The 15,461-nt window shown below is 53.2% G+C and overlaps 1 protein-coding gene across 4 annotated transcripts in view; it reads right to left on the bottom strand.

The window, feature by feature from the left end:
• The window catches only part of AGO2 (argonaute RISC catalytic component 2), a 119,847-nt gene that overhangs the window by 38,140 nt on the left and 66,246 nt on the right, over positions 1–15,461 (bottom strand). For all 4 annotated transcript variants that reach the window (XM_050800235.1, XM_050800236.1, XM_050800238.1 and 1 more), the window contains exons 3-6: positions 14,287–14,407; positions 3,382–3,563; positions 1,288–1,424; positions 425–559 (exon numbers count right to left, since the gene is read on the bottom strand). In XM_050800235.1, coding sequence (XP_050656192.1) covers positions 425–559; positions 1,288–1,424; positions 3,382–3,563; positions 14,287–14,407 — 575 coding nt within the window. The remainder of the gene's footprint in view (positions 1–424; positions 560–1,287; positions 1,425–3,381; positions 3,564–14,286; positions 14,408–15,461) is intronic.

The raw sequence follows: 15,461 nt of genomic DNA, 5'->3' as shown, positions 1-15,461 counted from the left end.
AGTCCCAGACCCCCCAGTCTGAGTTTCTGGGAGTAGAAAGCAGGCTGACCGGCTACAGATGCCTGCCGGGCTGTGTAGAGTTAAATGAAAACAAAAGAAAATGCATCCTAGGTTCCAGCGTTATGAAACGCTGATCACAGCCGCGCTGCTGCTTCTAGTCCTGATATCATGACTCAGACGTGACTGACTCCCCAAACTCAACCTCACCCCCACCCCACGGGGTTGTATTTATTTAGGAAACGCCCACTCCTGCTCGGGGAAATGGGTCTAATTCATTTCCGTGCTACTTCATCTGATGGCTAAATTCCGCCACCCCCATCTCCCTAAACGCACATAAGAACCAGAACCGCAAAATGCGGTCCTGGAGGCAGACCGGGAAGGGGCCTCCCAGCCCTTAGCCAGGTGTGCTCGGACAGTTCATTACCTTTAATTTCTTTGGTAAACTTTACCCTTTGGGAATCTGTCAGAGGTTTTTGTTGTTCTTCAATACTTTTAAAATCCAAAACTTCACAAACAAACTCGATTACTGGCTGTGCCTTGTAAAATGCTGTTGCCGACACTGTAGGCGAGAAAAGACAGAGGCAAAGGCCTAAGCATGACTGCGGGGCTGCTGGACAGGCCCATAGTCCTGGAGGGGCCTCACAGGCCAGGCCAGCCATGGTGGGGACACCCGGCCGGGGTTCTCACTCCCTACCGAGGCCAGCCTCGGGCCTAGAGACGGGCAGGCCAGCAGTGACAAGCTCAGGCCCGAGCTGCTGACCCTCCCTCTGGTCAGGGCGACACCCTCTGAGAAAGAAGACAGTGTGGTAGGATTTTCTGGGGACCTTCTGGTGGAGATATTTCTGAAATTCACCATTCCCTTTTATGTAATTCTTTTTCAATAAATGTATAACTGAGCAAGATCGAATTCTCATTCCTTTCTAGAGCTTTTCATAATAATAAACTCCCAAATGAGAAGACCAATCCTTTTCGCTGGACTTCACGCTCGTCTTTTTCACAGAGAGGGCAGCAGATGTCCTGCACGGAACAGCGGGATCCTCAGGCCCGCCTCAGCCCCTGACCACAGCCTCTGAGGGCGCGACCTCCTGGCGGCTCCACACTGGCCTGAGAGCCACTGCCCTAACCCACCCAGCACTGCAGGTGAGACCAGCCAGGTGTCACGCAGCAGCGCCGGCTCTGACAGAGGCCATGTGTGGAGCTGGCCACAAGCCACCCCGCCACCGGGGTCCTGACCCCCAGCCCATGCCCAGCCCTGCCCTGCAGTGAAGATCCCAGGGCACTGCTTACCATCAATGTTCAGCATCATTTTCCAGAGAGAAGGCCGGACAGACTGATGGAAGCCAAACCACACTTCTCGGCCCCCGCCAAGAGGGTTGGAGCAGCCCTCAGACGCAGTGAAGAAGGAGCGGCCCACGGGGGTGTACCTGGAACCAAGAGACCCCACCCCACCACCTGTCAGATGCGTCTTCCAGAAGGAACAGTGGCCTCTGGGTGGGCTTTGTCTGTGCCCACCACACCCTCATCAGAGCTCCGTTTCCCCTCCTTTTAAATCCAAGTTTACTACGCGGCACTCCAGCCTGTGTACATGGCCTGCTGTGCGGGACGCTGTAACGGCAGCAGGCTGGGGGACCTGTGGCCTCACTGGGGAATGGTGAAAGATGTTTAAACGCACCGCACAGGTGGAGCACAAACCCCCAGCACCTGGTGTGTTTCTCGTCCAGGCTCCCTGTCCTGGCTTTGTCTCGCCTTACTGTCCTCACTGTCTACTCTTCACTTCACCGGGCCGGTGTCCCCAAGCGCAGGTGCAAGTGGGCACCTACCAGGTGCCAGCCGCAGCCAGGCCCAGCCTCAGCCGTGGGGAGATGTGCCGCTTCTGGCCGTGTGGCTGTCCACACATGACCCAGCATCTGCCAGCTCCTTTAGCCGCGGGCTCCCCAGGCAGGCTCCGAGGCCCCGAGCTGCCTGCTGTGGGCTCCCCCGCAGGAGGTGGAAGGGCCAGCATGAGGGCTTCACAACCTCTTCCGGGCCTGGGAGGGATGCTGTGCTGGCCGGACTGGAGCCACTCGACTGAAGCAGACACATTCTCCAGCACAGCAGCCTCGCCTGCTGCATGGGCACCGAGGGGTCTGGTGGCCCGGGAGGCGCCGTCACTAATGATGCTGAAGGGAAGACATGCGGTGGGCCTCAGCACTCCCTACCTGTGGGCTGCGCTGACCCAACCACCCCCATGGCCCCTTCACTCTCCACCTGAGACGCGCTAATAATCCTGCCTCGGCTGCTCTTCTTATCCCAAAATGAAAACGGCAGTTTCCGCCCTGATTATAAAGTGAATGGAAGTAATCCAAAGGAATTCAGAAAAGAATCACAGTCATTTCTGCAACTCCATATTGAAAAAGTAGATGCCATTTTGGCAACCATCCTTCTAGACTGTTTCTCCACATACCTACGGCCTTCCTCTACCGATAGTTCAAAGCAGAGACAGATTACACGTGGGGGAAGGTGCGTTCCTGCTGGGAGCGACAGCCTGTCCTGTATTTGGTCACCTCCTCCCATGCCTGAAGACTGAGAACACCATGGTCCCCTAAAAATCTTACACATGACCTCGAAGCACCTTCTCTTCCATGAGGGAAGCCCCAACGCTCTCCTGGACTCTTAAAGCTTTGGTCAGTCCTGGGGTGTGTGAGTGTGGGGCTTTGTTTCGGTGTAGGCTTTGGTTCGAAAGAGACGAAACTTGAAAACTCAAATTGTTCCCAGGCACCAGTGTGAGGGCAGGTGTTCCGGGGCAAGAAACTGAGGGCTGACGTGCTGAGCTGGCCTTGCTCCTCCAACAGCGGGGGACTCAGGAAATTAGCGCAACCCTCTGCCCAGCAACCGGGCCGACTGGGAGCCCTCACACTGTCCCTACATCCTCTCCCAGCAATCGCAAGCGTGGCAATTTGTGGTAAAAGAGTAATCCTGAGAAGAAAGACGTCCCCAACAATCACAAAAAGCAGCGGTGACGGTCCCCAGAGCTGCGGACACGTGTGCAGCACGAAACTGGGAACAGCATGACTTTCCTATCACGAGTCCCAAGTGCAAGGGCCAGAGAGGAGCAGAAAAGTGCTGGGGGCAGAGGGCTGCGCGGAACACGAAGGCACCAATGTGCGCACAAACAGGGAGGCCACACTTTCGGGCCAGGCCGAGAATGCTGGTGACTTATGTTTATATTAACACTGTTTCCACCTTAGCACCATGTGTGTTATCTTCATCACAGAAAACCTACGTGACCATTCCCACCCTGGTTCCGAGAATGAGCCGTTCCTCGGACAGATTTCACCCTGCAGGGGACCCTCGGAGCCGCAGCGGATTTCCCCCACCCTTGGTCCCGTGTGGCGCCCTCACCTCATGGACGGCAAGTGCCTCATGACCACGTCCAGGGCCTGGATCGTCTCAAAAGGGACGCTGGGCAGCCGCCCTGAAAGTGCATCGTGTAACGCCTGCAAGCTCACGCAGGACACCCACTTGATGGACACCTTGAAGATGCGATCCTTGCCTTCTCCCGGCAGCGTGACCTCCAGCTCCACCTGCGAAGATCCAAGGCACACAAGGTTACTCCCTCCTGCGAAGCCCCAGGGAGGACGCAGCCCAGCAGTGGCTGGCTTCCAGACGTCTGCTCCTGGGTGAGGAAGTCCCTGCCCAGGCCTCTAGCCAACCACCGGCCACATGTGACTATGGAGCACTTGAAATATGACCAAGGAACTGAATTTTAAACTACTCATTTATGTACAGTCACGTGTGGCCGTGGCCAGCGTACTGACAGTGGTCGAAAACGTATCCTCTTGTTTCACCCTCAAACAATGAACTCACTACCTCCTCCCCAGTCTCTGAATGGCCCCTTCCCTCACCCACAAGTTGCACCTAACGCCAGATCATGCTGCTGTCACCTGCAAACCCCACTCCGCTACTCACAGCCTGCAGTTAAATCGCGATCTGGGCCTCATACCTCCAAATACGTGGACATACACAAGCCCACTCAGGTGACGCGTGAAGCAACTTTGCTATTTGCTGATAATGCTTCCCAGTGTCTGAGGAACACCGACGTGACAGGTTACGGATGTTATATACTTTATCCTCACATGCCCAGTGACCCCAGCAAGGGAAAATTCATTCGCCACTTTTGTTGAGACAGGGTCTTACTGTGGCCCCAGCTGGAGTGCAGTGGCGCAATATTGGCTCACTTCAACCTTGACCTCTTAGGCTCAAGGGATCCTCCCACCTCAGCTTTCCAAGTAGCTGGGACTACAGACGCACACCACCAAGCTCGGCTAATTTTTTAGTTTTTTTTTTTTTTTTTTGAGACGGAGTCTCACTCTGTCGCCCAGGCTGGAGTGCAGTGGCCGGATTTCAGCTCACTGCAAGCTTCGCCTCCTGGGTTTACGTCATTCTCCTGCCTCAGCCTCCCGAGTAGCTGGGACTACAGGCGCCCACCACCTCACCCAGCTAGTTTTTTGTATTTTTTTTTTTTAGTAGAGACGGGGTTTCACCGTGTTAGCCAGGATGGTCTTGATCTCCTGACCTCGTGATCCACCCGTCTTGGCCTCCCAAAGTGCTGGGATTACAGGCTTGAGCCACCACGCCTGGCCAATTTTTTAGTTTTTTATTTTGTAGAGATGGAGTTTCACCATGTTGCCTGTGCTGGTCTCGAACTCCTGGGCTCAAGGGATCCTCCCACCTTGGCCTCCCAAAGTGCTGGGAGTACGAGCGTGAGCCACTGTGCCTGGCCGACTCACCACTTTTCATACATGAAAACGCAGAAACCCAGACTTAAAAAAATAGCCCAAGGCCACAAAGCCACGAAAGGGCAGAGATGGAATTTGGACCCCGAAGGCCTTCCCACTCCATGTGTGACGCCAGGGCCCCAGGTATTTAGCACCAGCCTCTCCTACCCTGCCCAGGGCCTGCTGCCTCTGCTCCGCTCACCTGAGGTGCCCTCCCTGATTCAGGACCACAAACCCTGCTTGCCGGCATGCCCCAGCCCAGTGTTGTTTGGTGGCACCAGGCACATTCGCTTGCTCGCCCACTGCCCACCATACCCATGCCCAGCTCCCATCTGCTCACACTTGTCGCTCAGGGCCTGGCTTCTTGCCACACCTTGTTTGAACCTCACAGAGCAACAACCAGACTCTGCAGATGTCACCTGCCCACCTGGGTCCCAGCTACACACCCTTTCCACCTGGGCCTGGGCTGGCTCTGGCAGATGCCCACCAGCACTCAGAGCACTGTCGTGCCCGACGGCCCCAAACTGGCCGTGCCCCGAGGACCATCTGCAAAAGATGAGGGTGAGGAAAAACGAGCAAATCCTTCCAGCTGGATGGACTTCAAACATCGAATAGCAAGAAAAGCAGCAAGCCACAGAAGGGCACCGCAGCACGACTCCTTCCGGAAGTCAGAGTCACACGCACAGGGGATACAGCACAGCTGAGGAAACCAACAGAGGGAAGGGCCAGCTTCACTCAAGTCATCAGGACAGCAGAGCAGGTGGCAGGGGGTGAGGATGCAATCAAGGCTCGGCCCATGGGGGATTTCAGGGTGGGAGGAGGGAACAGCTGGGCCTGGGTGGGGGGTACAGGATGTGGTTTAATACCACTCTTTAAATGTATGTACATAGCTAGCTCTTGAAAAACATGGGTTGGAACTACGCAAGTGGAGTTATATATGGATTTCCTTCAGCCTCTGCAACCCGAGACAGCGAGACCAAGCTCCTCCTTTCTCTCCTCGGCTTGAAGACAGAGGGGTCCTTTATAATAATCCACTTCCACTTAATGGATAGTAAGTATCTTTTCTTTACCTTATGATTTCTTAAATAACTTTTCTCCAGCTTAAGAATGTAAGAATAAACTATATAGGGCCAGGCACAGTGGCTCATGCCTGTAATCCCAGCACTCTGGGAAGCTGAGGCAGGTGGATCACCTAAAGTCAGGAGTTCAAGACCAGCCTGGCCAATGTGGCAAAACCCCATCTCTACCAAAAATACAGAAACTAGCTGTAACCATATCATACATTGTGGAATAATATGCAGCCATAAAAAGGAACAAGATCAGCCGGGTGTGGTGGCTCATACCTGTAATCCCAGCACTTTGGGAGGCTAAGGCAGGCGGATCACGAGTTCAGGAGTTCGAGAGCACCCCAGCCCACAGTGAAACCCTGTCTCTACTAAAAATACAAAAAAATTAGCTGGACATGGTGGCATGGGCCTGTAATCCCAGCTACTCGGGAGGCCAGGGCAGGAGAATCACCCGGGAGGCGGAGGTTGCAGTGAGCCGAGATGACACCATACTCCAGCCTGGGTGACGAGAGTGAAACTCTATCTCAAAAAAAACCCAACAAAACAAAACAAATACAAAAATTAGCCAGGTGCAGTGGTGGGTGCCTGTAATCCCAGCTACCTGGGAGGCTGAGGCAGGAGAAACATTTGAACCCAGGAGGTGAAGGTTGCAGTGAGCAGAGAGAGCACCACTGCACTCCAGCCCTGGGCAACAGAGTGGAAAAAAAAAAAAAAAAAAAGAAAGAAGAATAAACTATATAATACATATGACATATTAATTTACAGTTTATGTTATTGGTAAGGCTTCTGGCCAACAATAGGCTATTAGTAGTAGTTTAAGTTTTGGGGGAGTCAACAGTTATACACAGCTAGGTGCAGTGGTTCACGCCTATAATCCCAGCTCTTTGGGTGGTTGAGGTGGGAGGACAGTTTGAACCCATGAGTTGGAGACCAGCCTGGGCAATATAGGGAGACCCCATCTCTGTGCTCCCAGCTACTCAGGAGGCTGAGATAGGAGGATCGCTTGAGCCAGGGAAGTCAAGGCTATAGTGAGCTGTGATTGTGCCACGGTACTCCAGCCTGGGCAACAGAGAAATTGTTTCCAAAACAAAAAAAAAGGTTATGAATGAACTTTTGATTGCATGGGGGATCAGTGCCTGATATGTTTGGCTATGTCCCCACCCAAATCTCAACTTGAATTGTATCTCCTAGAATTCCCACATGTTGTGGGAGGGACCCAGGGAGGTAACTAAATCATGGGGACTGGTCTTTCCCGTGCTATTCTCGTGACAGTGATCCAATTGGTTTATCAGGGGTTTCTGCTTTTGCTTCTTCCTCATTCTCTTTGGCCGCCGTCATGTAAGAAGTGCCTTTTGCCCTCCGCCATGACTGCAAGGCTTCCCTAGTCACATGGAACTGTAAGTCCAACCAAACCTCTTTCTTTTGTAAATTGCCCAGTCTTGGGTATGTCTTTATCAGAAGCATGAAAGCAGGCTAATAAAGCACCACTAACCTTTTTTGTTGTTCAAAGGTCAATTGTATATATATTTCTTTTTCATTAGTGGTACTTCATAATAAAATTCTAAAAAAATCATACACAAGTAACAGTAACTGAAAATGCACATTTGATGTAACATGGCAACATGGCAGGCACTCCTGCACTCACTGGTTCCCCCCTTTACTTTCTTTCTTTTTTTTTTTGAGAAGGAGTCTTGCTCTGTCAGTTAAAGAAACAGCTCTGGAGGGGCTGACCCAGCCTCTTTGGGCTATGAGGGGCAAGTGCCCCCGTCAAACTGTCTGACTTCAGAAAGGGAGACAGAGTCTCTATGGGCCCAGGAACAGGGGCTTGGCTGGGCATGCGGGGGACGATCCAGTTCGGACTGGCAGCTACCTGGTCCCAACAGGAGTGGCCGGTCACTGAGAAGGGAGTGCCATTCCCCTTGGCCAGAAACAGCACACCCAGGTCACAGTGTGCAGGTGGAGTAAGCTTGGGAGTAGGAGAGTGCGTGCATTTCCATCTCACACACGCCCCGGGCCAGGAGGTACTTTAGGCCTGAGCACATCTGCGGCAACAGCACTCAGCATCCAGCCTACAGTGCCGTGCCCTGGCACGAATCGGACGCCTGTCAACGCCACCCTTCAAAAACCTCTGTAGTCAAAACTGAGGGGCAATTCCAAGGGGTCTATTTTCTCACAGCAAAATACACTCTAATTTGTAAATGTATTGTGGTCTAGCCTCCGCTTGGCCCGCAGAGAAAGGACACCAGAGTCACCCCAGGCTCTGTAACTGTCTGCCCATCCCGTGTCCACGGTGGCTGGCTGGTGCTCACATGCAGCAGCTTAGGGCCGCGTGGAGATTTTACGACGGCGTTCATGCCATGAGGGCAGGAGGCACGCGGCTCTCTGAGGGACAGGCCCCGTGTGCGTCTGGGCTGCCAGCAGCAGGTGGTCCACACCTGAGACATTGCTGCCTCTCAACAGCCCAAAGCACTCGGTCCCAATGACACGACATCTGAAGGTCACTCCCAGCATGGCTGCCTCGGGCAGGTGGCTCCGTTGGCCTCCTGCACACAAGGGCACAAGTAGGTGGCCCCACCCACCTCACAGGGCACTGTCGTCAGTTGTGTTGCAGTGCTGCCATCTGGGAGTGGCCCAACTGCCATTTTCTGAACATGGATAATAGAAAATGTCAGCCTAGGACTCCGATCCAGGGCCTGGAGCATGGGGAGGCAGCTGTGACATCCAATCTCCCCAGACAAGCCAAACCCACAAGCTGGCCTCCCTGTCCAGAAATCCTCAGGGTGAGAGAAGTAGGGCTGTCATGGGGTCATTCCCATTTCGGTGTCATCACACAACTCAACAACAAAGGGAAAACAGCACTCTAAAGAATGCAAAGAGGCCGGCCCGGGGCTCACGCCTGTAATCCCAATACTGTGGGAAGCCAAGGCGGGCTGGATCGCTTGAGCTCAGGAGTTGCAGACCTGCCTGGGCAAAGTGGCAAAACTCTGTCCCTACAAAAAGAAAATTAGCCGGGCATGGTGGCACATGCCTGTAGTCCCAGCTACTCAGGAGGCTGAGGTGGGAGGCTCACTTGAGCCCGGGTGGTGGAGGTTACAGTGAGCTGACATTGTGCCACTGCACTCTAGCCTGGGTGACGGAGAGAGACCCTGTCTGGAAAAAAAAAAGAGCACAAAGAAACTGTGTATGGAGCCAGGGAGAAGGCACAGAGGCACAGCTACCTTTCAAAAGGCTGTTCCTGCACTAAGCTTGGCTATGGCCCTGGCTGAGCCCATGGCCTCCCTGTCCACTGTCGCTGAGGAGGGGCAAGGGAGGCGCTGCAGGCGTGGCACGTCTGGCTGTCCACGAGGATCCCGACCTGGACGTGGCCTCCCTGGGGCGGCAGGAAGAGCGACCACACCCACTACACCTGCTGAGCCCAGGCTGAGAGACAGCTGCCAGGCTGCGTACCACATTCCCCTCCCACAAGGGGCTGTGCAGCTCACGTCTTATTGAAATGTGCCAGGCGCTGAGGTCTAAAGGCATGCTGTGACTCTGCAGGGCAGCAGCTCTCCAAAGGCAGATCACTGACCCCCAAAAGACCTCAGCACCAAAACCAGTCCCACCCATCATGTCTGCAAAGTGTAGTAGGAATTCAAGGTCACCTGGCAGATGACAGAGCAGGTACAGGGAGTGGCTGCTCAGCTAGCGCTCGACACCACTTCCTGACCACCTTGTACTGGGGTGGGCTCAAGTCAAGGCACCTGGCTCGTTCGAGGGGACCCTTGGCCCCAAGAGGTAGCAGGTCAGCCCCAAAGATGCTTGGGCCAGGCCCAGGCTAAGCAGGCTCCCCGCCGCACACTGCCCAAGCGGAGCCCCCCATGGCTTCCTAGGCCTCTCCTCGCCCCCTGCCTTCTCTACCCGAGCCTTCAAGTGCAGAAGCTTCACTGCTTCAGGAGCCCTTGGTCTCCCTTGCTGCCAGACACTCCCACCCCAGGTCAGCAGGCAACAGCCAGGCACACCTGTGGCCATAGCATGGCTGAGCTGGGCACAGAGGTGGACAGGCAGGAGTGCCAAACTACCATCTCCTTCAACAGAGAACTCTGTGCATGGCTGTCTTCTCCCAAGGTACGCTGCTTCCAGGCAGGGTCTACTATTGATCTGAGCTGTGGGTCTGCCCTAACTTCCTTCTGGGAAGGAGACACCTGTGCTGTCCACCACCACTCCCAGACCGTGTCAACCCAGACATTGAATTTGATCCTTCAGGGAGATGTGGGAATACATTCTCAGGTTCACCTTCCACCAGCCGAATCCCTTCCAGGCCAATGCCACCTGCCTTTTGTTATTTAGGGAGTTTATAGTTGTCTCCGTATGTTCCTAAACGGTGCTCCTTCTGGCCACCTTTCTAAATTTTCTACTCAACTGAGCAAAGAAGCTCCAGGGAGCTGCAGACCTTCCATGGGCCCCGACAAGGGGAGTTATGGGGCTGGACCCAGAGTCAAGAACAGATGACACAAATCATGCCTTCAAAAAAGGACCCAGGAGTTCAACCCCAAATGCTGATCAACTTGTATAGTTTCCTGTGTCTCCATCTCCAGTTCTGGGAGGTGAGGGAGTGCGGCTGGGCGGTCCCAGCGTCTCCCGGGCCTGGGAGAACTCTTTCCACACAGGGGCTGGGATGAAGGCAGGCAGGCTAACATTGCAGTAGGAGATTTAGGAGCTTCGTGTGTAAGGGCGATGTGACACGGGCCCTCTGCGCAGAGGCCTGGGCCAGAGCTGCCAGAGTCCCCACGAGCCTCCAGGGTAATGGAGCACCAGAACGATTCCGCTCTTACCACAAGTGCGGCACGAAAAAGTACTTCACAGAAAAAAGAGAAAACCCAAAGATGACATTGGGACATGATGCGAGAGGATGGGCATGGGGACACCTCCTTACGCAGGCTCTCAGACAGAAGGGGTTAATTTCTGCACCCCGCAGAGATCCTACAGAACCCCCAAACCAGTAGGAGAAGCGTGGTCTGCACCCAGAGAACCCCCACGCTAACGAACACAGTGGCTTCGAGTAGGTTCTCTATGCCCTCTGGGACCTGAGCTTTTCTTTTTTCCTTTTTTTTTTGAGATGGAGTTTCGCTCTTGTTGCCCAAGGCTGGAGTGCAGTGGTGCGATCTCAGCTCACTGCAACCTCCACCTCCCGGGTTCGAGCGATTCTCATGCTTCAGCCTCCGGAGCAGCTGCGATTACAGTTCTGCTCCACCACACCCGGCTAATTTTGTATTTTTAGTAGAGACGGGGTTTCACCATATTAGTCAGGCTGGTCTTGAACTCCTGACCTCAGGTGATCCGCCCACCTTGACCTCCCAAAGTGCTGGGATTAAAGGTGTGAACCACCGCACCCAGCCAACCTGAGCTTTTCATCTGACAAAAGAACAAGGATGGTTGGGATGAAACTTAAGAGGGAGTGAACGCCTAGTGGGTGTAGGGTTGCACGTATGAGGACTCATGTGGGCACCCCAGAAAAGCACTCTGACCATCAGCAAGGCTGACAGACCAGGGCCAGAAATCTGCAGCTCTGCAATTTAAGCTTTGTTTACATTTTTATTTTTAGACAGAGTCTCACTCTGTCGCCCAGGCTGCAGTGCAGTGGTGTGATCTTGGCTCACTGCAACCTCTGCCTCCCGGGTTTGAGTGATTCTCATGCTTCAGCCTCCCAAGTAGCTGTGACTATAGGCGTGTGCCACCGTGCCTGGCCAATTTTTTTTTTTGTATTTTTAGTAGAGATGGGATTTAGTCACATTGGCCAGGGTGGTCTCATACTCCCGGCCTCCAGTGATTCACCTGCCTCGGCCTCCCAAAGTGCTGGGATTACAGGCATGAGCCACTGCACCTAGCCTTAAACAAAGAATTTTAAACCCTCGCTACTCAACGTGTGGCATGGGGCCAGCAGCACGGGCACCGGCTCGGGCTGGTGGGAGATGCACCATCTGGGGCTGCAGGGGACGGGCACGGGGCAGGGATGTACATGCTCAATGAACTCTCACAAAGCCCCTGGGAAGTAGTTTTTATTGCCATCTCTCTGTTTTACAGGTGAGGCAGTTGAGGCTTGGCCAGTTGAGGTGCCCCAGGTCCCACCACAGGAAGGGCGGAGCCAGGCCTCACACTCGTATCTAGTTTTACCCCAGAGTGTGTGCGCAGTTAATTTCCACAAAGACAGGTCTCGAATTTAAATATCAAATACCATATAGACTCCCCAAGCCCCTTTTCAGAAAAACTACCCTGATGCCCGCCCTGTGTGTAAATATAAATATGTACAGACAAAACTGTGCATAAACTCCTCATGCTTGTCTTTCTTATAAAACTTAAGTAAAAACAAATGCAAATTAAGCACAGAACTTTAAAATGACTGCATTTCAACTCCACGGCACGCTGGTTGGCAAGGGGTGATCACGCTGAACTGATGGGCGTTTGGTCTAGGACTCGCTCCCATTGAGAAACCCAACATTCATCACCCTGGGCTGGCGGTGACAGTGCACAGACCACCGTCCCGTTACAGCCACAAGGTCACTTTCTGCAGAGCCCCATATCGTAACTCGGCCTCTGCTCAGCCACAGCACATTCTCGCCTTGTCAGAGCGTGGCGACGTGGAGGGGCATCACTGGGCGTGGAGACTGCTGGGCCCTGCTGACCACCCAGAAAGGCTGAAAGGAGCTTATTCATTTCAAGATTATCATCAAAATGAAAAGCTGGCTCCTCTGGAGGCTGAGGTGGGAGGATCGCTTGAGCCTGAGAATTGAAGGCTACGGCGACCATGGCTGAACCATTGCTTTCCAGCCTGGACGACAGAGCAAGACCCTGTCTCAAAAGCAAAAGGAAGAAGACTGAACGTCTGTAGAGAGAGCTGCTAGCAGGCCCCTTGCTCTCCCACTAAAATAGACATCCCTGGCAGCAATCTGAGACCCTTTGCACACCGAGCTGGCTTCCTTCTCAGGGACTCAGGGTTGCAAAAGCAAACTGTGCACGTTGTTCCCAGAGGGAATCAGCCTTTCATTCTCATAGTTGTTACATTCCTGGTTTCTGATGTGTTCGCTTCTTAAAGTATGTGTAAAGATTATTTTTTATTTTTTTGAGACTGAGTCTCACTCTGTTGCCCAGGCTGGAGTGCAGTGGTGCAATCTCAGCTCACTGCAACCTTCGCTTCCCAGGTTCAAGCAATTTTCCTGCCTCAGCCTCCAGAGTAGTTGGGATTATAGGCACCCGCCACTATGCCCAGTTAATTTTTATATTTTTAGTAGAGACGGGGTTTCGGCATGTTGGCCAGGCTGGTCTCGAACTCCTGACCTTGTGATCTGCCCACCTCGGCCTCCCAAAATGCTGGGGTTACAGGCGTGAGCCACCACGCCCGGCCTATAAAGACTATGTCTGAGCCCGGTTTCTGCTCTTCTTCTACTTACAAATAACATCCGTATCACTCTGGAGCAGCACACTTGTTTTTTTGAAAGACACTCCCAAGAAGTGACACTTCTGGGCAGAAACTTTATTACTTTTTAAATAAAGCCATGATAAGGATAAAGGTAATAAAAGAAGGTGACATTTTAATATACCCACTCCTTCTGGGTTGACTAATCACCATCATTCTAATTTCAGATGAGTCACCGGCTAGAGCAGAATGTTAACTGGGCCTCACTGCCATGTCTCTCTCACAAACCCCTACATGAACGTGCTTTTCCATAGACCTTCCTGTGGAGATGGAGTCTCATTCTGTCACCCAGGACGGAATTCGCGGCGCACTGAGAGAGCTCACTTAGCCTCGAACTCCTGAGTTCAAGCCATCTTCCTGCTTGGCCTCTGCAGGTCTTTAGAATACTGGTGCTTACTCTAGGCTCTTGTCTGACGGCGGTTTGTGGCTTGTGTTTTGTGTACTTTGTACTGAAACTTTGGTGGTTTCAACAAGTTCTCTGTATCTGTGTCAGGACCTAGATAAGTTAAACCCCTATCACTGAAAGCCACAATACAAAGAAGGTAGTTTTTGGCCGGGCGCGGTGGCTCAAGCCTGTAATCCCAGCACTTTGAGAGGCCGAGACGGGCGGATCACGAGGTCAGGACATCGAGACCATCCTGGCTAACATGGTGAAACCCCGTCTCTACTAAAAATACGAAAAACTAGCCGAGCAAGGTGGCGGGCGCCTGTAGTCCCAGCTACTCGGGAGGCTGAGGCAGGAGAATGGCGTGAACCCGGGAGGCGGAGCTTGCAGTGAGCTGAGATCTGGCCACTGCACTTCAGCCTGGGAGACAGAGCAAGACTCCGTCTCAAAAAAAAAAAAAAGAAGGTAGTTTTTATGGACCTCAGGACTAAGCGCATGGCAACGAGCTGCTCTCTCCTCCTCGGTGAAATGGTTTCGTGTATGAGAACAGGCATGACGGACTTTATAACACGGGTGAGCTTTACTTCACCGTACATTACTCCACCAAGGGCACCCGAGGGAGCCTACCTTGTCCCTCCCAATCGGAAGGGGCATGGCCGTGTACAGATTCTTCCTGCCGTCAAACACGGGCTTCCGATCCCCAAAGATCTGTGTTTTAAAGTGCTGGACCATGTGTTCCACGATTTCCCTGAAACAAAGACAAAAGTCGGGCAAAATGTCAATAAAATGAAGAAAATGGCATACAAGGATGATATTTTTCTGACGCTATTTTTTTTTTTTTTTTTTTGAGATGGAATCTGGCTCTTGTCGCCCAGTCTGGAGTGCAATGGCGTGATCTCGGCTCACTGCAACCTCTGCCTCCCGGATTCAAGCAATTCTCCTGCCTTAACCTCATGAGTAGCTGGGATTAATGCCACTACGCCCGGCTAATTTTTTTTTTTTTTTTGAGACAGAGTTTCGCTCTTGCTGCCCAGGCTGGAGTGCAGTGTCACGATCTCAGCTCACTGCAACCTCCACCTCCTGGGTTCAAGTGATTCTCCTGCCTCAGCCTCCCGAGTAGCTGTGATTACAGGTGCCCGCCACTATGCCCGGCTAATTTTTTGTATTTTTTTTTTAGTAGAGACGAGGTTTCATCATGTTGGCCAGGCTGGTCTCAAACTCCCGACCTCAAGTGATCCATCTGCCTCGGCCTCCCAAAGTGCTTGGATTACAGGCGTGAGCCACCGCGCCCGGCCCTCTGATGCTACTTTTAAAGCAATTTTGTAAGACCTGTGGCTCCTTTGGGCAACAGGACTTCCAACTTCTATACAGAAGCAAACCAGACCCATGAGTGGGTTTGTGCTCATGCACTGAGTGAAACACGGGAGAACCTGGTATGCGCTGGGCACTTTCCATGCCCCATACAGCAGATGGCAGACACTTCCAGAATCCCCGGAGCTCCCTGGAGGCACTGACGAGAAGAAGAACAGAGCTTGTGACATTTGTGTTCCACGGAGGTAGGGTCAGGCGCCATGCCCCCGCATGGCTCCCTACTATGCGCACAGACTGGCAGGTGTGGCTCGGCTTGTCTGCCGGCCTCACTGTGGCCACTAGGATTTGCTGTGTGACCCCAGTCAAGGGGATTGTGAGACTGGCTTGGCCTTCTGTGCTCCTCTGATTGCCAGAAGAACGAGTCCTGGGTGCTGCTGCCCCTCCAGTCCAGCCTGACCCAGGGGCCCAGCCAAACTTCAGCCCACTTGCAG

Source organism: Macaca thibetana, chromosome 8 (genome assembly GCF_024542745.1).
Source record: "Macaca thibetana thibetana isolate TM-01 chromosome 8, ASM2454274v1, whole genome shotgun sequence".
Taxonomy (NCBI): Eukaryota; Metazoa; Chordata; class Mammalia; order Primates; family Cercopithecidae; genus Macaca; species Macaca thibetana.
The sequence above is the reverse complement of the archived record's forward strand: the minus strand, read 5'-3'. Positions and strand labels throughout refer to the sequence as shown.